This window comes from Colletes gigas, unplaced genomic scaffold (genome assembly GCF_013123115.1).
Source record: "Colletes gigas isolate AHSC1104 unplaced genomic scaffold, ASM1312311v1 Colletes_gigas_Sc00029, whole genome shotgun sequence".
NCBI lineage: Eukaryota > Metazoa > Arthropoda > Insecta > Hymenoptera > Colletidae > Colletes > Colletes gigas.
The window spans coordinates 2,424,123-2,451,055 of NW_025106658.1; the positions used below are offsets into that span (position 1 = coordinate 2,424,123).

Consider the following 26,933-nt stretch of genomic DNA (forward strand, 5'->3'; position numbering starts at 1 on the left):
TGCCCTCGTTGACGAGAAAGCAAATGAGCATTGATTTCAATTTTTATTTGCTCGTATGTATTTGCCTTTTTTGGTCGAGGTGAACTCATTTTCGAGATCTCATCGCTCGATTAAAGAAATTTCATTAATATTCTACCCTTTGAAGGAGGTCTTTGTACAGATTTCTGCTCCTCGGTGAGATTCTTTGGAGTAGGTCGTAAACAGATCGATAATTTAAATTTAGTTCACTAACGATGTAAATAGGAATCTTTATTTTTTCGATATTCTCTTCAATTTTTGAGGTGCATGGTTTTCCAGAACGAGCATCATCTTCCACGATTTCAGGATCATTAAAACATGCTTTGTGCCATCTCTGTTGAGAAAAGTAATTTACCGATAAGATTTACCAGAATTTCACTACTTTGAGCAATCAATCCACACCATCGACTATTCCTTCTGTCCCAAATCTCATACTTTACGATGGCTGTCGCTTACAATACATACATACATATGTATATCGAAACAAATGCGTATTAATTTCTTGATTTTTTACACGATAATTATTATGTTTATTGCGTATGTGTACTGCATGTCGTGTAAGATGCAGTATTGTATTGTATGTTTTAGGAACAGCAAACACCGTTACATATTGCATCGCGATTAGGGAATATTGTCATTGTTATGTTACTTCTGCAACATGGTGCAGCAGTTGACACTACCACGAAAAATATGTACACAGCGTTGCATATCGCAGCCAAGGAGGGCCAGGAGGAGGTAATGTACAAAGAAATTTCAAAGATAGCAGATTATATCAAGACACAGAATAGAATATACTTGTTTTGGACGAGACGTCGTGAATATCTTATATAGCACGTGGAAACGTGACGATTCGTTATTTTCTTGTTACCCGTTTTCATTCGTCGTTTACATTTTATTTCGTATTTTCTTATCACGGTTTTATTTATGTTTATTATATACTTTACGTTAAGTTATTTCTATGTATCAAATTTTAATAAAATCTTTCTTCATGTTGATTATTTTTTACGTTGCCTTATTTCGATGTTATGAATTTTGCATGCATGCACGCACAGCTAACGTAGAAATTAGTAACACTGTCTTATTAACACTTTCGTTCTAAATCTATCTTTATATTGTACATAATTAGAATGTAAGGTAGCAAGTTTACGATATTTAGTTTTATTATTAACTGGATTTAAAAATTCATTATTATGAATATGTTGGGTAAGGAATTATACATATGTATTTGTTCGTTGTAGGAACTTCAGGTAGGCTAAGCAGATTAAAATTTAACCAATTTCTTTTAGTTAACAAATGTTTCGATAATAACTATCACTAACTCTCTAAACTATCATTAACTCAACATTGCCAATATACTCGATAAGATCAATTTCGATGTATTCTTTCAACTTTCTACTCTCTTATGGTTTTACATACTAGTATTTAACCAATTCCTAATCGTACTTCATTCTTCAATTGTTGTTTCAAATAACGACTTGTAAAAATTTCCCCAACACAAATGACCCCACTTACAATTAGATCGAATATAATATAATATAATGGATCGAATTTAAATGTGATTGGCAGAGTGGTTGGAAAGCAGGAAAATTTTTAGAATTCTCTTGGCTGTTATCCTCGCCTTGGGTAGGGACAAGAGGCGTGGGTGTTGTTAACGAAATTTGGACTTGGAGAATCTTCCAGTTTCGATGGAGAATTTCTCTCGACTCGTCGTCAAGATTTATGATCTTACCTGTCGATCTGAATATTTCAGAGCAGGGCCAGATGACCAGATATTTGTAGGTAGTTATTTTTAAATGAAAAATACTGTTTACCTGGTACGTGTATTTACGGAGGCAACATTTCTCAAAGAGAATAACCAGAGCTGGGTTAAACTGGGTTATACATGTACAGGACAAGACCTAATCTTTGATTTTGGTTGGTACGCTTCTTCTTGGTCACCAAGATCCTTAAAAGCTGCAAAGTCTTCTGGAAGGCTAATTCCGCGAGATCGTGTTCGTGAATTCATCACGTCACTTATGTTTTTCAATGAAACCGATGGTATTCGATCAACACTCTGTATACTTGGTAGAGTAAATTTATTTTTATTTAAGATGAATTTTCTTACGTACAGGTGACATCTATTCTTGTGGATAATAACGCTTCCCTTAAAGCCACAACCAAAAATGGATTTACTCCTTTACACATAGCAGCTAAATACGGCAACATGAGCGTTGCAAAAATTCTTCTGCAAAGATCCAGCAAGTTAGATGCACAAGGAAAGGTTGGTAGAAAATAATATACGATAAATATTTATTTAAATAGATAGAGAGAACTTATTTTACTGCCAATAGAATAATTCAATATAAAAAATCATGTTTTATTATTAACTGACTCGGTAAACAAAAAAATATAAACTAATATTATCAGGATCAATTTATTAGTGAATCAGCCCCAGACGGTATTAGTTGACCAGTCTTGTTTCCCCTAATGCTTTTTATATTATTTGTGTAATTTATAGGATACTCGTTACAGCAAGTCTTATTTATTACAGAACGATATATCTCCTTTGCATTTGGCATGTCATTATGATCATCCAAATGTTGCGAATTTGTTATTAGAGAAGGGAGCATCTCCCCATCTTGTTTCACAAAATGGACATACACCTCTGCATATTGCTGCTCGCAAAAATCAGGTAAACGTGTTTACGATGTATCATAAGTAGAAATACATATATGTAGAATGGAAGATATACGTTAGAGAGCATTTTCCGCGTTGTAACTATGTTTTGCTTACCACAGAATGTTGGTAAAATTTCTATCGAGCTTAGAACAATTCGCTTACTGGTTCTAACATATTAATGAACGGTCTATTAACGCGCATTAAAAATACTGAAACTTTGGACGCGTGCAGTTTTGAAACTACTAGTGTTTTATCCATAAATGGGCCACTGTTAGAGGCGGTAAGGCCTCCCCTTTAAAACGGTTTTTCGTTTTTGTCGATCGGACTTACCGTTTTCGAGATATCGTAATTTATGTAAAAGGGTATTTTTCTTAATTTTACTATCTCTGTCTCCGTCTGACGCGTCGCGCCGGACCTCCTTGTCGCACGTGAGTCGTGGCAGTCACGTGACGCGGAAGCGTAGTATGTATTTCCAAGAATTTACTACGCACTGTTTACTATTTTCACGCGCGCGAGTTCATTGATAATCAACGAAACGTAAACAAAGGCTTCGGACCCTCGAGTATCTTCGAAACTAGCCACCGCATCGACTTGAAACTAAAATCGCTATGTATGTATCTCCGGAACTAATAAAGCTATCCACTCGTTCGAACGCTCATTTTAAAGGGCATTTCATCCTCTATCCGATGACTATATCAAGTATTATTATTTATGTCGTCTTCCATGTTTATTTTGTAATTTACTCTTACATTGTGTACCTGAAGAAGTTTTTTCAGAGGCTCGAGACAAGCCTCCCTATCATTCGTTTAAAAAATCAAATTTAATGATTCTTTCGATAGTCGCTTGTAAACTGTATGAAATACGGTTCTATGAACACATTAAATGTACGCACTGAGTTCCCCGGACATTTTTTAACCAGATAAATATGTACTATGTTGTTAATTTCGGGGCGACGTTCGTTCATTGGAATTTAATGCCGTTTCGCTGTCGTGCGAAAGATAAACTATAAATAAAGTAACTTGTAGAAATAAAAGATAAAATTCACAGATGGAGATTGCTTCTACTCTTCTGGAAAGTGGGGCAAACGCAAACGCTGAATCCAAAGCAGGATTTACGCCATTGCATTTGAGTGCACAAAAAGGACACTACGACATGACGAATTTATTAATCGAACACGGAGCCGATCCAAATCACAAATCAAAGGTAAAATAATTCCTATCGGATGGTGAAACCTTTTCTTATCCGTACAAAAAATTAGATAATTTTTTAAATGGATTTTACGTCGTTTGCTTAGAATGGTCTTTCCGCGTTGCACTTGTGCGCCCAAGAAGATTTCATCAGAGTGGCTTCCATTCTTGTAAAAAATGGCGCGAATGTCGAAACCGAAACCGAAACTGGTTATCGGCCTATACACGTTGCCGCTCATTTCGGGCATCTTTCGATGATACGATTCCTTTTGAAACACAATGCGGACATAAACGTAAAAAATAATCAAAATTACACAGCACTTCATCAAGCTGCTCAGCAAGGTCATGCCCATATTGTTACAGCTTTGTTAGAAGGAAATGCTTCTCACAAAGCAAGGACCAACGTGAGTAACGATAAAAACTCCGTAATTTCTTCGAGTTTAAACAGTTATTACCCTGTTTGCGTACTAAAGCAGTAAAGCATACGTGTAAATAATTTGGTGAAATCGTGTTTGTACAAATTATTTCAGGATGGTCTAACTGCGTTAAACATTGCACAAAAATTGGGATACATATCCGTAACGGAAGTGTTAAAGGGACTGTCGTACGATACGTTAAGCCCGGATAATAAAAATTGGGACGAGAAATATAAAGTGATCGCACCCGAAAGTCTACAAGAAACAAACTTCATGTCTGATTCGGACGACGAAGGAGGTATTTACATAAAAAAATTTATTCCTAATAACTGTTTATAAATAAAAATGTCGACACAAGTGCCTCCTTGTAATACAATAAGTATTTTCGTATATTTTTCAAATTACTCTTTAAAGTTGCTATAATATCGTCACTGGATAGTCGTCAACTGAATATTATTGATAGTTGCGATTAATAGTTGCCGCTGATAAGCGATCGATTAATCGAATTAACTAAAACGCTATTGTCAAAGCCACATTCACAGATGATAAATATTAGAAAATCGTAAATAGATTGTAAATACGATAGAGTCTCCAAGTCGGAAATGTTTCGAGCGTTCGTTTAATTTTAAATTACGTTTATTCGATAAGCATAATTTCGATAGAGGATTTGGTTTGCAGGCTCGGATGCGTTGATTAGCGAGCAACCATACCTCTATCTTACAGCAGACTTAATGAAAAGTTTAAGGGACGATTCTCTTCCTATCGACGTTACCAGAGACGATCCAGTACACAGACAAGGTAAGATCTGATTCCTCGTTAATTTGGTCAAGCGTCGTGATTAATTTTACTTGAATAAATTGTTCTCGGTTAGTTACTAAAGAAGGTCTTGAGGAGTTCACACAAAGCAATAATTACTGTTTAGCAGAGAACTTTGATACCGATGGATTTAATTTGGGGTATGTAAACTTAATGTTACTTAATTTCAAACATTGCTTGGCAATATAAAACTTTGTGCCAGAAATTGCAATTAATCGATACGTAAATATTTCTATTTCTAGCCGACTTCATTTCCGATCGTAAGTAAAACATTTTCAAACGAATAACTCGTGTCGGTAAATTAAGATTACGTATTTTTAATTTAATGATCGGTTGGAATTTTCATTATGCTTTTTTCTATGGATTCTTTTTATGAAAACTACACTGTTTACTATACATTTAGTTTTAACGATATAAAAAATGATGGAAATGTATGGTAAGGAAAAGAGGATAAAAATATTTATTAAACTCCAAGTTCATCTAAATATTATTTTCATTCGATTATTTCGAACCTTGAAATTGATGATGAATGATTTCAAGAAATTGTATCTTTTTTAATTTTTTAGATTTTTAGTAAGTTTCTTGGTAGATGCGCGCGGTGGTGCTATGAAAGGATGTAGGCATAGTGGTGTGCGTATCATCGTACCACCTCGTAGAGCAACGATGCCGATTCGGGTCACCTGTAGATTGATAAAACCAAACAAAGTAGCAAATCTTCCTCCTTTAATGGAGGGAGAGGCTTTAGCAACTCGTATTATTGAGATGGGACCAATTGGTGCAACATTCCTTGGGTAAATAAATGAAATTCCTTTATTAAATAAATCCATTTTCAATAGTCGATTGATAAATTTGATTTTAGACCCGTATTAATCGATATACCACACTTTGCGTCCATTCGAGGCAAAGAGAGGGAGATTATCATCCTTAGAAGCGAAAACGGGGAAACCTGGAAAGAACACGACAACTCTGTGGACAACGACGACACTCTGTTAAATACGCCATATGGTATTTCGAAAATACGATTTCTTTGATTTTATTTCTAAATGAAATTTCGTAAAAGTTTGGAGCATTGTTGAATAAGAAGGCTTCGATCACGCTATTTTATAGATCCTCAAATGAGCGCTACTCATTCTGGCAGAATCACTCGTATAATAACGACAGATTTCCCGCAATATTTTGCCACCGTGACAAGAATCAAACAGGAAGTTCACGTGATCGGAGCGGAGGGTGGCATTTTAATATCGAGCGTGGCCAATCACGTTCAAGCAGTTTTCCCGCCAGGAGCATTGACAAAAAAAATTAAAGTTGGACTGCAGGCGAGTTTGAACATTTTTCCAAGAGCATACGAATTTCGTAAAAGCAAAGTTTTTGGTTAAAGGCGAGTGTGTCGTTTTGTTGCAGGCTCACGTGATTCCAGCCGAACTTACAGCTAAATTGCTTGGCAACTGCGTTGCCGTTTCGCCTATAATAACGATCGAACCGAGAAGAAGAAAATTTCATAAACCGATTACACTCACTATACCGGTGCCACAAGCTGCGAACAAAGGAATGATCAATCAATACGGGGGCGAAACGCCTACGTTGCGTTTATTATGTAGCATTGCAGGTAAATAAATAATTATATTCGTGGTAGATTTTATTTGTATTCGTATTATGTTGGGTTCGTGTTCGGTTGTCTCCGTATAATAAATTTATTTGGAAATCTAGTTTGGAAATTGTCTGGCCCGGAGAGCTAACTAAAATGAGACGATACGTTTGCGTATTACATATCGGTTTATTTAGATTTTAAATATACAATGTAGGTGGGACAAGCGAATCGCAGTGGGAGGACGTGACTGGCTCGACACCATTAACATTTATGAACGACAAAGTATCCTTTACTACGACAGTCTCTGCAAGATTTTGGCTAATGGATTGTCGGAATATAGGCGCGGTATCAAGAATGGCCACAGAGTTGTACGAAGAGTCCTTGTACGTTCCATACATTATAAAGTGAGTACTAAAATTATGCGTAATTTCTTACCGATAATTTTCTCTGCGAATAAACATAATTTCTTTCCCCTACAGTTTTGTAATCTATTCGAAACGAATGGATGCTCTCGAAGCAACGCTACGAATATTGTGCATGACAGATGGAAAAGAAGGAATGCACACTTTGGAAAGGCAAGAGGAATTTGTCGAAATTGTAAAAAGCCGCGACGTCGAAGTAAATACATTTTATTACGGAATTTTAATTTTAATTTAACTCGGACGTAACGACTTACACGTGTACAGTCTGTTTTATAAGAGCGTTGGAGCGATTTTTCGAATGACGGAGCTAGAAGAGCGGTAACATTTATCAGATCTACTTCAGATGTTTATAAAGAGTATCGCGTTACTCGACTCGCGTCCCATACTCAAGCAGTATTCGTTTGACAGCCCGAGCGATCGAATGCTTAAAAATGAGTGCGGCGTACGCTAGGCGATACGAAGCTGTATTTCTTTGTACGCATCCGAAAGTTCCAAAATTAAGCTTTTCTGCGACGGCTCGTTATATGAGGAAATCGACAGAGTTTGTTAGAAAGTGGGTGAATCGTTATAAATTAGTGAAAAACGTTGATGACTTTGAAGGAAGAGGGAAGAAAGGTGGAACAACAGAGCGACAGGATAAAGTGATTCTAAGACTGTTCGAAAAAAATCCGTCGCTGTCATTACGACAAGCTCAAAAACAGCTTGAAAAAAAGGAATCAAGCTTGCCGTTTCAACAATAAAAAGGCGATTAGAAGATTCCAACGTAAAATATAGAAGCACGCTGCGAAAGCCCTTGCTCTCCGCGAAACACGTCAGTATGCGATACGCTTGGGCCCAGAAAAATATTGATTGCAACTGGGACAATGTAATCTTTTCTGACGAATCCTCGTTTTGGGCGTGGGTACCTAAAAAGAAAGCCTGGACCAGCAAACATAATCCAATGCTACAACGAACTGTTAAACATCCAGTCAAGGTCCACGTTTGGGGATGCCTTTGTTCCCTTAGATATGGAAATTTGTTTCTCTTCACCGAAAATTTGAATGCTGAAAGAATGGTAAAAATTTATGAAAAATGCTTGTTGAAATCAGCTAGAGTGTGGTTTGGTGACAATAATGCTTCGTGGGTGTTACAAGAGGACAATGATCCGAACACCGCAGCCGTCTTTGCACCCAGTGGAAAAAAGAAAACGGTATCAATGTTTTAAGCTGGCCCTCACAGTCACCGGACGCGAACCCCATTGAAAATGTATGGGCAATTCTTAAGATAAGGCTTCAGGGAAAACAAGTATACACCCTGAAACAATTATGCCGCCGAATAAGAATTTTATGGAGATCATTACCAATAGAATACGCTGAAAACCGCGTCAAAAGTATGCAAAAACGCTGTGAGGCTATACTACAAAATAAAGGAGATTTCACACAATATTAGGTATTTGCGACGTAGTATTACAAATAAACTTTGATGCCCTCTATGAATTTTTACAAAATATTTACTTGTTGTTTAGATATAGCTCCAACGCTCTTATGAAACAGACTGTATATTTGTTTTTCGTATCGCTACAATTTCTCTTATGAAATTATTCAATGAGATATTTGAAATTGCTTGTCTTCAGCGACTCGTGCTGTACAATTTGTTGAAAATGAAATTCTCTATTCAGAGGACAGTTTGACAGAGATAAAAATTCTGCCCGTTACAGGCTCTCGATGGAAAAGATCTTTACATCGAGTTCAGCGGTAATTTGGTGCCTGTGACGAAGTCGGGAATACAGTTGAAGTTCACATTCAAAGCTTTTCGTCAAAATCGACTGTCTTTCCACGTGAAAGTGAAAGATCCGTTGTTGGACCCTGTAGCTAGAATGCTCTTCATGCGAGAGCCAAAGGTTGCCAAAGGAGAACCGCCACAGCAACCAATTTGTGTATTAAACATTGTTCTTCCAGAAATCTCGGCCAAGATCGAACCTCCAAAGAAATTAAAAGGTGAGAAACAGCTTTTTTGCTTTTCGTTTCTCAATCTTCGAAGACAATACCCGTTTAATTGTCTCGTTGTTGCAGAGTACGAGGACTCGAATATCATTAATCAGAAAATCGATTCTTACAAATCGAAATACGAGATGGAAGGTAAAGAGAAAAAGGACGAGCTGAAGGAGATATCGCCGTCGGAAAATAAATTCATCAAGGACACCCTGCAAAAAGAACGAACAGGTATGTAATTGAAAGTTTGCAATTATTACCTCGTATGAATGATGAAATTGCTGAAAAGGTTTCGAGCCTTTTTACGTATGCAATGTTATGCGAATTGTTAAGTACGGGGTGCAAAAACGAATCGATCGTGTACATAGAAACATTGTACGCATTTATCGAATATCAATAACATCGATAATCTCGTCGTGACATTATGATACAACGAATGAGAATTAATCGATGGAAGGAATTTTATTTAAAATGTGGTAACAGAATTGTAATACGATTTCCGTTTAAGAGGAAACAGTAATTCAGCTTATGATGGCTGAAGGATCGCGCGAGGCTTCTTTAATTTAATTATTCATAATAGTATCAACAAGAAACGGTCGAACTGACCGCGGCGAACGTGTCCAGTTTGTCTCGAACCACCGACGGAAAACGTTCGCTTCTAAAATTTACATGTTTTTCAACAACGTTTCCGTACAATTCTGTAAATGTAAGTTTATTTGCAGTTTTCAAGTTTCCATCTTCACGTCGGGTTTCTATTTTCATTTAATTCGCACTCGTTTTTAATATTAATTTCCATCCTTTTATAATGTTCAGTTTCAGGATTATTTAAGTTCTGCTAGTAATTTGCGATTAAGGTCTGCATGGTAAACCACCTAGACAGAGAAGCGAACGATTAAATTTTGAGAAGTGCGCGAACAAGAGAGGATAAGGTAGAAATGGAGTGTAAGGTAGAAAGAGAAAAGGAGAATAAATCCACAATTGATGTAGATGTAGATCCCTCGGGGATAGCTAATTTAAAAATAGAGGAGAATAAATGTCAGTTGTCGAACGCTGTTACCGATTTGTGTCCATCGAAGGCGAAAGAGACGACGACGACGACGACGACGACGACGACGACGACGACGACGACGACGGTCACGGGTACGAAAGTGAAGAGAAAATCGAGATCGACGCGCAGGAAACTGAACGCGTTGGTCAGCAATACGTCTCTGCATTTCTCCGATACGGATTCCGAGGGTGAACTGACGACCATTAAACCCCAAACACGATCGAGTCAGTCCCTGGATATTCAACAGGCACCGACGATATCCGTGACATCCGATAATGTGGAGACCACGAACGGATCGAACGAAAACACGGTATTGTCGGCCGACAAAGAGATGCTTCGATGCAACAATTTCCTCGAAAGTCTTACGGACGTTGACGAAATCTATCCAAGCGAAACGGAGAACGATCAAAAGGAAAACGAAAGAAGTAGCCTAAAAGTGAGCGAGAATTGCTGGCCGGACGAAACCGATCTCGAGGACATCGAAGGCGGCGAGGAAGTTCAGACAACGATTTACGTGAAACCGAGATCCGACGTGTTTTGCGAATATGGCGGGGAAACGATAATCACCAAAGAAAGCGACGGTCCGTTCTCCGTCGAGATACGAAACAAAATGTACGTGGAGGATGCACGGGAATCCGATTCGTGCACCAACGCGCCGGATATCGTGCTGATGTCAAACACCGACGAAGAAGACATGGCCATATCGGACGAAGAAGACACGCAGCAGGAGGTCTGTTGCTGCCAAAAGGAGATCCTCGAGGACTTTGACGTCCTCGTAGCCTCTCAAATCGTGATGAGACACATTAACAAGCCGGAAAATATGTTGATCGTTCGAGATATCAGCGACGATGCGATCAGCGATTGCCATACCGATACCGAAGAAGTCGATCAGAACGAATAAAATAGTTTTTAATTAAATATGTGTGTTTTGAGTGCGGTAAGGGCACGAATTCACAAATACGTTAGAGTCAATAATGCAAGCTAAAAACATTTACATCACTTATTGTATCTTCCTAAGTACATTATTAGTGGGTTGGTAAGATCTTTTCGACGAAAATAAGTCGAAACACGACTTTGTTCGGGCCATTAATGTTCGGACCCATTAATAATACGAAGATACGAAAGTTTTCAGTTTCCATTAATGATTGTTAATTAAATTGGAGAAGCTGGACTTTAATTCTCACAGCTATCGACTATCGAGGCTAAAGAGACAGAGATAGTGGTGGGCATGTATTCATTTTACTTTACATACATACATGTATGTATAACCGGACACTATTTCCCTTCATACTCGATTAAAAATAATTCTGAATAGGATCGTGTCTGGAGTGAATTCTTACTGGAGAAACGTCACCGAGTCATTAACAAGTCATGATTATGCAGTGAAAAGTATACGTGGTTATGTGTAACCAGGATTTGTTGATAAACGAATTTCCGTTAATTTTCCTCTGATATTGTTATTTGGTATTAACGCAATTTTCTGTACTTATACTTGCAGACAGAACTGCCGTCCTCAACATTATCATAGACAACCGTATGGGATATTAATTTTAAATCTCGAAGGATATACTAGTATCCAAGGATATTAATATATATAAAAGATACTTCGTAGAGGAATTGTAAAGGAACTTTAGAATTATAAATATTTCGGTTACGTAGACGTCGTGTACATGTTAAAAAAAGGAAAAAAAAAAAAAATGTGGTTGATGTATCGATGTAATTAAACTTGTTGAAATTGTATTCCATATAGGGAGAAATTGTTATGTGCACCGTACTAGAGTTTACGAGTTGGAGAGAAAAGAAAAGAGAGAAGGTTAGACAGAGAGAAATGACAGTGTATTTAAACGTGTTTATTATAGAAGTTTGATCGCATAAATCTGTTAAATTATACATGAGATTGTAAATATACAATATAGAATGCATTTTTATGCATTACATGTACTTGTCTAATAAAAAGTAATGTGAGAATAATTCTTGGTTGTTCTAGATGCTGTTACTATTCATGAATCCCTTGCGCAAAAAGCGGCTTGTCCCCTAGAATCTGTAGATGCTAGTTATCCCAGTAAAGTAGTCGGAGACGAGCAAGAGTTGTCGTCAACTATCGAGAGGCAGACGTATAAAGAGAAGAGGAAATTCTGGGAGGATATATCGAAGAAACGTGAAAGTTATCAGCGATCGGAGTCGGATGTGTCGAGAACGTCGGAGCTGACGTTGAACGAAAGCGACAGCCAATATATGCAAAATGTTGGCACAGGGGGCACGGGAGCAACGTCTGAAATGGAAATGGAGAAATCTGAAACGATGGAGGATCTGAACGTACCTGATATTTCGGAATGCTCGGTGGCGGAAAAGGCTCATTACTTCGAGGAGCAAATACAGAAAGAAATAACGAAAGTCGTACCGAAGTTGCATCAACAACAGGTGGTCTCCTTGAAGACCGAGAAAGAGAAACCGACGAAAGGTAAAATTGGCGAGAAAGAAATGGGGGACGACGACGGCGACGACGAGGACGAGGACGAGGACGAGGACGAGGACGAGGACGAGGACGAGGACGAGGAGAGGTACATAACGGAGTCCCACGAAACGAAGAAAACGGAGAAAACCCATGAAATCATTTCGGAGACGAAGGATCAGATGGTCGAGGAAAGAAAAGAGATGGAGAAATCGGTTCTGGAAGACGAGAACGAAAAGGATAAGGCGAAGAAAATGTACAAAGACGTGAGCGATGATCGTATAAAGTCAAAGAGCGACGCGTCGAAGCATATAGTTTCCGAAGATATCGTGACGGAGAAAACGGACGAGCCGGAAAAATTGAAGGGAGATGTCGAAAAGGTAGATGATTCGATACGCGTGCAATCGACGGAAGAGATCGCGAAGAAGGAGAAGGATGAATCACAAAAGATACAGAAGTGTAAAGAACAGGTGGTAGAACACAAAGAACAATCGTCGATACGTACAGAAGAGAAATCATTCGAAAGGAGGGAAGTATTGGAAGAGAGTCGTACATTGGTGAAAGATGAACGGCGCGAATCAAAGGTCAAAGACGTTACGGAGCAACAGCGTGGTGTGTCAGATACGATTAAAAAGCAAAAGGAAGGAGAAACGCCTGTGGGAGATAAAGAAGAAATTGAACGAGCTGAAGAAGTTGCGAAAGAAATTGTTACAGAAATGAAAGTTGAAAAAGAAATTGTAAAAGATGCAAAGAAGAGAGAAGAAGAAGGGAAAGGAGATGTTACAGAAGCGAAGATAGGACAAGAAATGATTAAAGATGTAAAGAAGAAGCAGCAGGAAGAAGTGAAAGAACTTGTATCAGAGGTTAAGATAGAAAAAGAAATTGTAGAAGATGTAAAGAAGAAGCAGCAGGAAGAAGTGAAAGAACTTGTATCAGAGGTTAAGATAGAAAAGATACAAGTTATAAAGGATGTAAAGAAAGAAGAAGTGACAGAACCTGTTAGAGAAATAAAAATAGAAAAAGAAATTCTAAAGGATGTAAAGAAGAAAGAGGAAGAAGTGAAAGGACCAGTTACAGAAGTAAAGATAGGAAAAGAAATTATAAAAGATGTTTGGAAGAAAGGTGAAGAAGTGAAAGAACTTGTATCAGAAGTTAAGATAGAAAAAGAAATGATCAAAGAAGCAAAGAAGAAAGAAGTGAAAGAACCTGTTAGAGAAATAAAAATAGAAAAAGAAATTATAAAGGATGTAAAGAAGGAAGAGGTGAAAGAACCTGTTGGAGAAATAAAAATAGAGAAAGAAATTGTAAAGGATGTAAAGAAGGAAGAAGCGAAAGAACCTGTTGCAGAAATAAAAATAGAAAAAGAATTATTAGAGGATAAAGAAGAGATGCGGAAACGGATCGAAGGAACCAAAGAAGATGTAGATGATATTGTTAGAGGAAGAAGTATAGAACATGAAGTGTGTAGAGTCGTGAAAGGGTCGGGAAAAGAGAAACCGGCTGATAGAGATCTAAGTACAGTGAAAGAGAGAGCTGGAGGATCGAGAGTCCATAAAGGGAGTACTGTTACAGAAACGTCTGGCGGAAGGCGTATTATAACGGAAGAGACTACTATAATTTATAAGGTGCAGAAAGACGGTACACTGGTTCAGGAACAAGTGTTAAAATCAGTTCAAATAGGAGAAGGAGCGACCGACAGCGTAGGATTGTTGTCCGGAGTTTCTAGAGACGCGATCACTTCGAGCGAGTTGTACGAAACTGGGTCGGTGGAAAAGTTTAAACCTGAAATTATTTCCTCGGCGGACGTTAGCAACGAGATACAGAAATTTCTCGAAGGAAAGAGAAGAGTTGAAATTGAAACGATGGGAGAGATCGAGCAGGGAACGAGTCTCGAAATTGTCTCGAAATTACCTATCGTTCAACGAGCGATTACGAAAGAAGAAACGGAAGTAAAAAAAGAAGACGAAGAAAGTATCGTTAAAGAAGAGGGTGTAACGGAAGTCGATACGAAACACGTGAAAAAGGAGTCGCGTATTCCGGTTTCGACCGGAAAGGCGGACAAAGATAAAGTTCAAAAGGAAACGAAACCGAAAGCAGGGGAATTGAAAAAAATTCCGAGCAAACCGGAACTCGCGAAAGATTCGAGCTCCGAATTATTGGAGACAGTTTCACCGACTGGTAAGAAGAAAGAATTCGAATCTCGAATTCCAAAACGCGTGGTGGACGTGAAAGCAACGTCGGAGAAACAAGGAGAGAAGGAGAGTCAGGCGAAGAAAGAAAACGAAACGTACACGATAACGGAGAAGAAACTCAGCGAAGAAGTCACTTCGAAACTGGAGGAGCATTTAACGACGAAGAGCGAGACGCAAACGTTTTCGAAAACGTTCACGGATCCTCAGGACGCGTTCGAAATGTTCGAAGATGTGGACAGTATGAAAAACAACTTTGCGACAGTTACTTGTATGGTCGACCATAAGAGTTCGAGCGTATTGGAAAAGAAAGAAGTGATCTCTTCGGAGATTTGCAGCGGTACCGATAAAATAATTACTTTGGAGGAGAAGGAACGCGTGGAGAAGAAGAAGTCGTGCGAGTCGCAGGTGAAGAAAGAATCGCCAACGGAAACGGTGGAGGAAAAGAAGTCGAAAATGGAGGAGTTGGAGAAAACAGCGATTCAAAAGATGTCGATGAACCTGACGGAGACTGAAGAAGTGATAGACGCGACTGCAGCGGAATCGAGAGCAGAAAGAAAGAAAGAAGTGTCGTTCGAGAAGTTATCGGATGAAAAAGGGATCACGACTCACGAAGCGGTAAGTAGTATAATAAGAGAAAGCGACGCTGAAGTTGCAATTCGAATCAAGAAAGATATTTCCGAGACAAAGGCGACTCGCGACAAAGACGATATAAAAATAATAGAAGAGGACGCTTCGGGAGAAAGAGTGTTCAAACCTGTTACGGATTTCGATAACGTCGAAAAGATCGTCCACGGGGAGTCGCGCGCAGAGACGAAAGAAAGTTTCCAAGTTAGGAAATTCACACCGACGGAGAAAATTACGAAGGAGGAGTCCGAGACGAAGGAAGGTGAGAGAATTACGCGGATCGAAAGCTTGGAGGAGGCGCAACGAGAAAAATTGAACGAGATCGAGGCACGAGCGATAGCGGAAACGTTGATAAAGTCGATCGAGAGCGAGATCGAGGCGAAATCAGCCGCTGATCTGAAAACGGAATTACCGAGCAAAGGATATTTGGAGGAAATCGCGAGAGAAGGTGAAGGTAGCGAATTCGATCACGAGAAATTAGCGGACGATCTGACGCGTAAATTCGAGAAGATAATGAAGAAATCAGGGAGCAGAGAAGCGGATAAAATTGCAACGGATCAGAGTTCAGCGGAGCTAGTAGGGAGATCGAGGTCGTCGATGCAAGAGGAATCGTCGAGAGACAGCATAAGCGTGAGCGAAGATATAACCAAAGACGAGGAATCGTCTCCTCCGATGAGCCCCAGCAGTATATCCGAGCTGATAAATTTCGAAGAGACGATCGACGTGGACACGAACGAGTTGGTGGAAGACATATCAAAATCGGTGATGAGCACGCAATTCGAGAAACAACGATCGGAGAAATATGGTAGCGAAATGGGGGGATCGCGTGATTTGCAGAGCGAGGAGAGCTTTCCGCGAGACAAGATCGGTTCGGAAATTTCGGACGTTAGGGTGTTAGAGGGTGTTGTCGAGGGTGGCGTGGAGAGCCAATCGAGACAGGATTCCGTGGACGTGCCTTCTCTGGAGATGGACGAGCACAAAATATCCGAGCAGACCAGCAGAGGGATCCCATCTCTGCACGAAAGTGCAGACACGGATTCGTTCGAGAGAATAGTCCAAGAACGAGACATAACGATCAGCCCGAGCACCGTGTCGGAGGACACGAACGTAGATTATTCGTTGGTACAGGAAGCCGGGCAAAAGGAGCACGAGGCCATAAGTAGAAAAAGGGCGGACAGTTTCGAGTACGAGAGCCCCCCGATACTGTCCCCGAAATCGAAAGTGAGCCTCGAGATCAAGTCCGTGAATTGGATGATCGGCGAGGAGAAGATCGAGATATCCGAGACGTTGCAACCGTCGCAGATATTCAATCAAGAGTTGGAAGCGTACGAGTCTATGCGTAAAAAGGAGTGTCTATCCTCGCAGGACGGATCCACGGATTACGATCAGGAATCGGTGACGAAATCGTCGGAGGAAGTAAGCGTGATAGAGTCGATAAAGGAGACTTGTACCGACGTTGTTGTTGGATCATCATCGGTTCCATCGGTTCCATCGGTTCCATCGGTTCCATCGGTTCCATCGGTTCCATCGGTTCCATCGGTTCCATCGGTTCCATCGGTTCCATCGGTTCCAGCGGTTCCAGCGGTTCCAGCGGTTCCAGCGGTTCCAGCGGTTCCAGCGGTTCCAGCGGTCGCGAAGAGCACGAAATTTACAGTAATACCGATCAGCGAGCAAGATTTTGAAAGTGAATTAGTAGAGAATAAATTAGACGTTAGTTGTCAGGAATTAGTCGATACGTTGCAGCGCGAGTACGACGCGAAAACGCCGAACAAAGAATACGTGGAGAGTATGGAAGAGAAGGTGGGTAGGGAAGAGGTCGTGGAATCGGAGAAACGCGAAGAGGAAGCAGTTAAAGTGGAAAAAGAGGTTGGCGAGGATCGTGGTGGTAGCGTTTGTGCGGAGGTTGTTACAAAGAAATCGAGCGTGACGGTTACGAGGCCAGAGATCGAATTAAAATTGGAAAAGGTGAAAAGAACGCAAGAGGGAAGAGAGTCGGAGGGATTGAAAGAATGGACGGAGGGTTATTTGTCGAAGATAAAGCCGTCGAGCGACGAGTACAAAAGGCATATAGAGAAGAGTACGGAGAAACACGATAAGCCCGGTAGATCCGTGACAGTTCCTTCAGACACTTGTGCCTTGAAAATAAAAAAAGAGGATTTTTCCGGCGTCGATCTGAGCGCACGGTACGCCATAACTGTTTTAGATCAGGTAGTTAAGAAGGAGATCGCCGAGGTGAAGGAGTCGCTGGAAGCGGCGAAACAAGACTTGATAGAAGAGTTAAGCGAGAATAGTGAAACTGTGATTCAAATAAAAGACTCTCCCTCCGAGTTTCAGTTTAAGTTGCAACCCGAATCCATTCCGAACGATTTACCATCTTTATACAAATCATCGTCCCCCGAGCGCGACACCGAAATAGCTAAGAGCGATTCTGGTATCGGCGAGTCGGCGCCGCCGCCATATATCGTTGAAAGTAAAACGCACGCAGAGGAATCAGCGGTCGATACGCCGGTAATCGTAACGAGACGAGAAACGGTTGTGATCGAAACCGAGACCGAAACTGAAATCGAAACCGAAACCGAAAACGAAAAGTCTGAGATAGAGACTGCGATTATAACCGTCCAGGAAGATACGAAGGATGACGAGGAGGGTCATCCGAGTCCCGTGCCAGTCAGTAGATCGGGATCCGACATTGACTATAAAGACGAGAGCTCGTCTTTGGTGTTGCCGTGCCCGATATTACGGAGACGCCATAAATCAGCGAGAGGTTCGAAGAGGGTCGCGTCAGAGAGCGAGGCGGATGTTGGATCCAGCTCGGGCGATAGCAGCAATTATCAGTCTTGCGATTACGAGATCGGTAGTGGTAGTAGACCCAGTTCGTCCGACATAGAGGCTCTGCAGTCCGGCGGTTGTATACTGTCGGCGACAGCCTCGGAATACGAGACGGCGATGATGTCGATCGAGCACTCGACCTCCTCCAAGCAAACCTCCCAAGAGTATCACACTGCCGCGACCACGATGAGCTCCAGGGAATCGATGAAGTCGTTGACTTCGTTGAGTTCGGGCCATCTGGGAAGCATCGACAGCACCAGCGAGTTCTCCGAGACTCTGGTCCCATCCGAGGGCGAGGGCGAGGGCGAGGGCGACGAGAAAGAAGAGATCGAAGACGACTTGAAGGGTTCGTTCGAGGAGGAACGAACAGAGCAGTCGGACTCTTCGGGCAGCGACATACCTATCGACGAATCGATGGACAAGATCGACAGTCACATACCGTATCGCATGAAGAGATCGTCGGAAATGATCTTCCCCCAAAAGGAAGAGGAGGTCGAGGAGGAAAAATCGCCAACGGACGGTAAAGGGATCGATTTTGCTACATCGACCGTGACGGGGAGTTCCGGGGCTTTGAAATCTGTAGATATCATGACGTCGCGTGTTTCCGAAGACGGTATACAGAGCGTGTGCACTCAGGTGAGCTCGGTGCAAACAGCGTTGGACGCCGAGAAGGAGATGGAGAGGAAAGCCGTGGATAGTCCGGAGAGGATCGAGACGGCGTTGGACGGGGAAATCGCAGAGCGTGATTTTTTAGAAGAAAAGTACCCGGCGACGGGACCGACGACGGGACCGACGACGGGACCGACGACGGGACCGTCGAACGAGAGTTCCGAGACGTCCGCGCAAATATCGACGATGCAACAGGCGAGCATGTCCACGTCCTCGACGTCGATCGGGTCCGTGACGACGGTGATCGGTAAAGAGAAATCGGATCGTCATTCGCCGGACAGCGACTCGTTCGAGATCGTCGACAAGCCTGACATAATCGACGACTTTGTGGTGATCGAGGAGGTGGGACGGGAAGCGAAGGAATTCGATTCGGAAGGTAAGAGCATACGCATCAGTTCCGTGCCGATCGTGAGCAGCAAGAACTACGATCGCGATCTCGAGAACCTTTTGACCGATAGGAAAACGGATTTGCAAGAAACGGCGAGCCATTCGTCGAAGAACAACGAACTGTTCGATTTCGAGTCGCAAGAGAGCCCGCCGCAAGCTTCGAACGACGATCAGTACTCTCAGTCGTACTCGGACGACGAGCAGTTCGAGGAGAGTAAAAAATGGGTGGAGATGCTGTTCCACGTGGATGCTCGAGTCTGCGGTGTCGAGTACGATCGTGGTCCTTTGGAGGATATAAAGGAGGAAGAGGTAACCGATTTCGAGGCCGGTAGCAGTAGATTCGGAAGTCTGGGTAGCCAGAAAGAGTCGATAGGTAGCGTGGGTAGCATGCGTGGTAGTTTCGGTAGCACGCCGGATTACGACGTTTTGGCGAGTAAAAAGTATTTCGTTAAGACGGCGGAGCACGATAACGTGTCGTTGAGTTCGCTGCAGGAGTTTGAGCATTTGGAGAGCGCCGTGGCCGCTGAGAATTCAAAGAAGTTGCAGTGCGGTTCCCACGATTCCGTTAACAACGGCAGTCTTCCAAAAAGGTACACGGCCAGCCGATCCGGCCACGGCGACGACGTCTCGCTGTCCTCGTTGAAGGACTTTGAGGGGCTGGAGAAGGCCTGCCGGGAGGCGCATTTAATCGAATTACGAGCGAGAGAGGAAGAAGACTTACTGGAGCACGAGAGCCCCGAGAACAGATACAAATTGGAGAACCTGACGAGGACGCGAGTCGACACGAACAACGTGGGCTCGTTCAATCCGAGCACATCGGGATCGGACGACTACGAGAAGAGGATCAAAGAGATCGACGAGATCATACGCATAGCACAATCGAACGTGGAGAGATTCGATCGACAGGACGACACGACCGAGGATATTTCGCAGATCGAGATCATGGACGCGGAGAAAACGGGAATCCAACTACCAGCCGTTCAGTCTGCTTCCAAGCAGGAGGAAACGAAGGATGTACATATTCAAAAGGAGACTAACATTATGGAGACGAGTACGGACTCGCTCGAGTTGGAGGACAACGTGGACATGAAACACCATCCGTTGTGTCGAAGTTCCGATTCGTTGGAGATGAAGACCACCTTGGATTTCCCTTCGTTGAGTTCCGATTCGTTGAACAATGTACGGGAGGGGAAAGAGGCGCAGTCGGACATGGTCGGGCACGCTAGCTTTAGACGCATCTCCTCGGATTCTTTAGATATGCCTTTGCTCGAACAACAGAACGTCGACCAACACGAAAGGAATAGCGAAGAAAATGAGAATTCGGATGGCGCGCCGTCGGACAATTCTTTAGAACAGCAGAGGCTAGAAAATACGGAAACCGATGTTAGAAACGAGAAGGCGAGGACAACACCAAGTACTGGTACATAGGAATATTTTCGTAGGTAAGTAGCCCCACCACTCTATTTCTTATAGCCAATATGTATATGTACATATACATATACATATACATATACATATCAACTCATTACACATCAACTCTTTCTGGTACGCTACACCTTGTTAACGCTAGATTATTAATAGTTATCGTTTCGTTTCAGATAGTGGACCATCGCGGTTAATTTCTCACAACATTGGCCAACGCCACAACGATGTATTATCACAACATTTGAAATGCTTTATGTGTACGACATAACATACAAAATTTTTTATAACGTATTAATGCATTTGTCTTTGTTTACTGCAATATATTCTAAGAAACGTTCGCATTTGAAATGCTTAAGTAAGGTAGTGTTATGATCCCCGAAGCTGTAAGATTGTTACCGAAATGAGATAGAAATATGAATGGCGTTTAATTGTTTTATATTATATCCGAATCAGCATACTTGTCTCATTACCGTTAAGTTAGTTTCGTAGGTATTCGCCGATCGTCTTGCTTGACATTCTTTTTCTTTTTTCTCGATTGTTTCTAATAATTAAGTTGCAGTTATAAAATTTCTATTTTTAATGTTATTTACGTGTTCGATTTGTATAATAGTAGTATTATAGTATTATAAAAGTGACATGTGTTGTAACTTGATCGATTTTAACGTATCTTTGCGACTACGCTTTCTCAACGAGTTCTAAAACGCTTTACTTATTGCATATGTATATTGATTTTGAGGAACGTTTACAAGCTCCGGCGCGCGTTAATATTAATTGTATTTACGAGAAATAACAAATTTATATTAGTTAAATAGAAAGATTTTTTACGTAAATTGTAATATTTAAGATTTTAAGAGAAAACTGTCGAGATCGTCGTTTTGTTGTTTTAAACGTAAGATGCGTATAAAATTTTCAGACAGTTTTTCTATACAAAATTTACATCTATACAAGATATTCCTTAAACTTTTTTTGCTAACAAGAAATGCGATGTATATTATCAATTATATGCGCTGTATGTTATACGAAGATTTTAATGATGTTTCGTTTTATTTATTTTAGAAATACATATGTCTGTTTTTTATCGTTCAGAATATAAATCTATATAAAAGCCAATAATATGAATTTCATTTTTTTTTTTCTTTTCTTTTCAAGCAATAAATTAATAGAATTTCACTTAAAACGGAACGTTCATTGCATTCACATATATTTTTTATGGTGAAAAGTGTGAACAGTTGCTTTTCACAAAAGTTGTTCGATGTCCATAAAATAGTATACGATGGATAATAAATTTCCATAAATATAAGTAGGAAAGAAATTTCGAATTTTCCACTTTCTTAACAGATTGAAACAGCTAAAATAACAATTGTCTTTTCTCCCTATACCACGCAACTTTTGTAAAAACAACTGCATTATAATAAGCAATATTTCAGATATACCAAATTATTAGCTTAAAATAACATATATTAAATCCGTGTAAGAATTTTTTGTAATATTAATACAGTTTGATGCAACAACAGCCCTACTCGGCAGTAACGCTCAACGATATATCGCATAATTAATTTTCTTTCAATTTGCTGTACTTTTTCTAGAAACCGTGACGATGATTTCGGTCGAAGAAATTACAATAAACTGGCTACATGAAACCACCACCCTCCCCCCATTGATTCCTACAATTTCACATCGTTCAGAGTAAAAGATGTAATTACAAATGATTTGAAAACATAAACCCTCGTTCAATGAGTAGCGTGTACTACGTTAGGGTTTCTAAATTTATAGAAAAACTTGGCTAGTATCCGAAAGATTAGATTTGGGTTCAACATTTTTCCAAACACAGCCTTAATGATTTTGACACCATTAAAAAATTCCTTTTTTTTTTTATATGGTATTTTCTATATGTATACTTATTATACATGTATACTTTTTTCATACAGAAATTACCACCGCTTGCTGACACTCATTCAACTCGGGCGACCAGTCGGCTCAGTCGGCAGGTTCGATCGATCTACACGCATCTCAATTAACTATTATATGCACATATATGTACTATTTTATTTTTTTCTAGTTTTAAGCAATGCTACAGCATTTCATCGGCTCGTCGACGGGTTTTAATTTAACATAATCAAAACTTTATTGCCAAGTCCATACGCAATCAATAAATCATTCATACAAGTAAGTACATATGTATAAGCGAAAGAGAATGTAAGCACATTAAATGACTTGATATATAGCGATTAATAAATTATTTTTCTTCGACATAAATAAACTAATAGAATCAGTTGTTTTCCCAGCAAAGAAAAAGAATAGCAATTTGTTGATCGAGGCTTCGTTAAAAAGGTTAAAGTTCCGCCTGCAGAATGGCAAACCGCGAACAACTGCATACGCGCGGAAGGTTGTGTGAAAAAGGAATTAATTAGTTTTAATTTATTTATTAATATAACAATAGAGTACTCGGTAATTAAGATCACTTATAAATGGTTCGCTATTAACGCCAAAGGTCCAAACTTGTCCAGAAACAGTCCTGTTCCTGTCAGAAGGCCCTGCTAACCTCCCTCTTTGATACTGCAACACATATTCATAGCTTTTACGTTTCTTTGAGCAAATACACGGTTTTACATCGTGTCAAGCATAATACACATTAACTTGTTCAGACTATATGTACGTAAATTTAATTAATAACAGTGTCTAAAGCTTATTATTATAATAACTAGAGTAGTGTCCACATAACTGACCACGCTATCCCCTATAAATGCCCCTTACACCGTTTCGCGGTCACTTAAATGGGCACCACCCTACCTGATTCGCTGTATATCTATATATATCAAGACGACATCTACCACAAAACGGCCAAGTTTGTCGAGAAATAATTCACCTCTTTGCACACTAGATGGCGTCTCAATTATTTACGATCGAAAACTAATTTTAATTTATTTACTAATGCAACAATCGAGTACTCTGTAATTTAGATCACTTATAAATGCTTCACAATTAACGCCAAAGGCCCAAAATTGTCCAGAAACAGTCCTATTCCTGTCAAAACAACCCCTCTTGACACTGCACACATATTCCTAGTTTCTACGTTTCTTTGAGCAAATACATGGCTTCACATCACGTAAAACGTAATACACATTAACCGGAGACTGTACGTGCGTCAGTTTAATTAATAAACAGTGTCTAAAGCTTATTATTATTAATATAAAAACTACGTAGTACAACACTGTATATCTATATACACGTGTCAAGACGACATCTACCTACAAAACGCCCAAGTTTGTCGAGAAACAATTCACCCCTTTGCACCCTAGACGGCGCCCCTATTAATTTAGATCGAAAACTAATCTCATAATATGTCAGTAATTTTCGATAAAGAACGGTGGCTTTTGTTTTTTTACAAATTGTAACCCCCAAAAATCTAACCCCCCAAAGACCCAACATCTCAGGCTAGGGGATTTAGGTCCGAGGTTGTTAGGCCTGTGGCGTCGCCTCCCATGCTCGCCACCAAAGGAGTTCAGAGGAGTCGCGCTCTCAGAAGCGATCGAGCGAGCCTTGCCGATTAATTTGCTTTAAACTTCCAATGCGTTATTAATATTGTAGGGAGTGTTGCGTGACCACGCGAACGTAGCCCCAGAAATATAATAATCGATAGGTAAATTAGGAGCGAAATTCAAAAGCGGATGGTTATGCGTGATTGAGAGAATATTGTTAAGGATGCGCGATGCTGGTGGCACGCGTGGGAAAGATCTTGGGTAGAGCTCGAAAACAGGAAGAGGACACCAATTAGCAGACCCCGAAACGAATCGCGAGTTTCTCGTAAGTCACGTAACCTCTTGAAAAGGCCTTGTCCTTTTGTTAGTCTTAGGAGCGTCGATCGACTCCAGAAATGTTGGCGACGCTAAGGAAGTCATAAATTTCCTTCAAGGGTTGTTCTCTCGATCCTCGGAGCAGAGCCTACTTTCTCTTCCCACGTGGGCACCCCGCTGTGTAACGGAAAAGCGCGACTCCACCGAGTTACCACCACCACCCGAAGACGGAGGGAAAGTTAGACGCCGATTCGCGGGGGCGTGCGTGCATCGGAAGGACGGCCTACCGCTTGGATCTGATGCGTCCTTCACCCTGATTGGACTACGAGGATCTATGGGAGGACTAGGAGGATTTGGCCAACGACTTCGGCGAGGACCTCGGAGGTGACTTCGAAACGCTACGATTTTTCTTATGTCATTGTGTCTCTAACCGGCCTTCGGACCAGTAGAATAAAGTACGAAGTTACCTAACGAAAGAGTTCTCTTGTCTAGTTTTATTATTAAATTCCCACACTCCGACAAGCAGAGCGGTTCTGCGCTCCACGGGCACCAACCCGCGTTCTTATCTCAAATTCCCCGCTAAAATACGCGACAGGAGCATGAGTAACTTCCTAGTTACTCCCGCAGATGGCGCGATTGGCGCCGATGCCAACCGTTGAGAGAGGCCGGGATGCTATAGGGAATTTGTCCCTAGGTACTCCCTGGGGCCTCGAGAGACAAGGGGGGAGCAGGAGGTCTTCCCCGAGCAAGCATGAGAGACGGTCCAATAATATTATGTGTTTCGATGTATTCATGTATCACTGTTACGTTAATGATTTCAGTTAGTGCATCGTTAAAGAATACCCGTGTAAGCCGAGGTAAGATTTTTGGAATTAAATTTATTTTTAAACAGAATTTAGTGATTCGAAGGAATGGTTTCTACCATAAAATGCTCATAAAAGCTGTTAAATTTCTTTATCGATTTACCCCATGTATAATGTTTATCGAAGAATCCACCAAACTTTTTGATACAATCCGAGTTACGAACGTACGCGACGCCGAGGGTGGTATCGCCACCAGAAGAATCTTTAGCGGAAAGGTAAACTTAAATAAAGAGCGAATAGAAAATGTTAATACTAATTAGAAAAATGATCGCTTATTACTCTTACGCGATAGAAGATTATTAATTGTTCCGAACATATGTATTTTAGAGAAAGTCCCATCGATCATTTACAGCAAGAAAATAGTCACCAGAGACAAGAATCGCATCGTCTACCGATGGATCATCAACGAATCACGGAAGAGCTTCAGAGTCGTGTCATGCAACTTGAATCGGGTTCGCTTATTAACGTAAAAACGTTTTAATTAATCATTAACATTATGGTTTACAAAAACAGTCTATGTAACAAGTTGTTTTTATTTTTTAGGGCAATGAAATTGAACAAGAAAAACAGGTAAATCAGGACTCTCTTAAACAAAAAGCAGACACGATGGCGAAAGTTGATGAAAGCGAAGGTTGGTGCATACATACGTGTACATTTATATCGCAATCTAATATAACTTCTCTGTTATGTTTTTGTAGAAAAGTATAAAGTTTTGGAAGAGAAATTTGAGAAATTGAAAGATGTATATGGAAAATGAAGAGAAGAAGATATCAGTTTAATCAGGAAGGTAGGAATATTGTAATTTTCATAGTTTTTAATATCATAAGAAAATATTGATGCTCGTTACGTGTATCCTCGTATGTAACAGAAAGCCGAAGTGGACAAACAAATTGTGTTATTAAAAATGTCAGAAGAAAAATCGGAACGTCGAACCGTTTTTAGCGGAACGCCGACTGGACGAGTTAATAGAAGGTGAAGATATAACTGAACAGGAAGCTCGAAAAGCTATCGAAGGACAAGAGGATTTGGACGATATAAAAGAAGAAATAAATACCACGAAAGGTGAAAATTTGGTTAATACCTTTCTTTTACTAGATTTACGGTTATATTTTATTTTTATTTCGTTCCGGTAAAAGTGTAATATTTTAGGCGTTGATTGGCAAAAATGATTTTATAACTTGTAAAAAAACGGCTTTAGGGTCAAAATAGACCCGCAGAACAGGGTCAAAACAGACCCGCAGAAAAGGGTCAAAACAGACCCGTAGAAAAGGGTCAAAATAGACCCGTAGAAAGGGGTCAAAGCAGACCCGTAGAACAGGGTCAAAGCAGACCCGCAGAACAGGGTCAAAGCAGATCCGCAGAACAGGGTCGAAGCAAACCCGCAGAACAGGGTCAAAACAGACCCGTAGAACAGGGTCAAAGCAGACCCGTAGAACAGGGTCCAAGCAGACCCGCAGAGCAGGGTCGAAATAGACCCGTTGTAAAGGGTCAAAACAGATCCGTAGAATAGAATAGACCCGCAGAACAGGGTCAAAAGAGACCCGTTGTAAAGGGTCAGAACAGACCCGTAGAATA

General features: G+C 40.6%; 3 protein-coding genes across 4 annotated transcripts in view; all 3 read left to right on the forward strand.

The window, feature by feature from the left end:
* Positions 1-21,666, forward strand: part of LOC122401896 (ankyrin-2-like) — a 28,374-nt gene extending 6,708 nt beyond the window's left edge. Inside the window, exons 10-28 of the mRNA XM_043404320.1 lie at positions 607-753; positions 2,129-2,278; positions 2,549-2,689; positions 3,724-3,879; positions 3,971-4,267; positions 4,394-4,577; positions 4,958-5,077; positions 5,151-5,235; positions 5,338-5,355; positions 5,662-5,886; positions 5,955-6,100; positions 6,203-6,411; positions 6,497-6,701; positions 6,898-7,087; positions 7,163-7,301; positions 8,802-9,081; positions 9,157-9,306; positions 12,111-20,718; positions 20,875-21,666. Coding sequence (XP_043260255.1) covers positions 607-753; positions 2,129-2,278; positions 2,549-2,689; positions 3,724-3,879; positions 3,971-4,267; positions 4,394-4,577; positions 4,958-5,077; positions 5,151-5,235; positions 5,338-5,355; positions 5,662-5,886; positions 5,955-6,100; positions 6,203-6,411; positions 6,497-6,701; positions 6,898-7,087; positions 7,163-7,301; positions 8,802-9,081; positions 9,157-9,306; positions 12,111-20,704 — 11,436 coding nt within the window. The 3' untranslated portion in view covers positions 20,705-20,718; positions 20,875-21,666. The remainder of the gene's footprint in view (positions 1-606; positions 754-2,128; positions 2,279-2,548; positions 2,690-3,723; positions 3,880-3,970; positions 4,268-4,393; positions 4,578-4,957; positions 5,078-5,150; positions 5,236-5,337; positions 5,356-5,661; positions 5,887-5,954; positions 6,101-6,202; positions 6,412-6,496; positions 6,702-6,897; positions 7,088-7,162; positions 7,302-8,801; positions 9,082-9,156; positions 9,307-12,110; positions 20,719-20,874) is intronic.
* Positions 9,705-11,611, forward strand: LOC122401897 (bypass of stop codon protein 1-like). The gene is made up of 2 exons (XM_043404321.1): positions 9,705-9,781; positions 9,889-11,611. The coding sequence occupies exon 2, from the start codon at positions 10,011-10,013 to the stop codon at positions 11,022-11,024; it is 1,014 nt and encodes a 337-aa protein (XP_043260256.1). The 5' UTR covers positions 9,705-9,781; positions 9,889-10,010; the 3' UTR covers positions 11,025-11,611.
* Positions 21,667-25,285: 3,619 nt separating the features above from the next.
* Positions 25,286-26,142, forward strand: LOC122401894. Of its 2 annotated transcripts, XM_043404319.1 has the most exons (4): positions 25,286-25,352; positions 25,686-25,810; positions 25,902-25,989; positions 26,057-26,142. In XM_043404319.1, exons 1-4 carry the CDS (start codon positions 25,307-25,309, stop codon positions 26,113-26,115), a joined length of 318 nt encoding a protein of 105 aa, XP_043260254.1. In that variant the 5' UTR covers positions 25,286-25,306; the 3' UTR covers positions 26,116-26,142. The 2 variants fall into 2 exon arrangements, 1 of the variants encoding a protein (XP_043260254.1); XR_006259474.1 differs by lacking the exons at positions 25,286-25,352; positions 26,057-26,142 and adding an exon at positions 25,492-25,573 and having other exon boundaries at positions 25,902-25,977.
* The last annotated feature ends 791 nt before the right edge of the window (positions 26,143-26,933 follow it).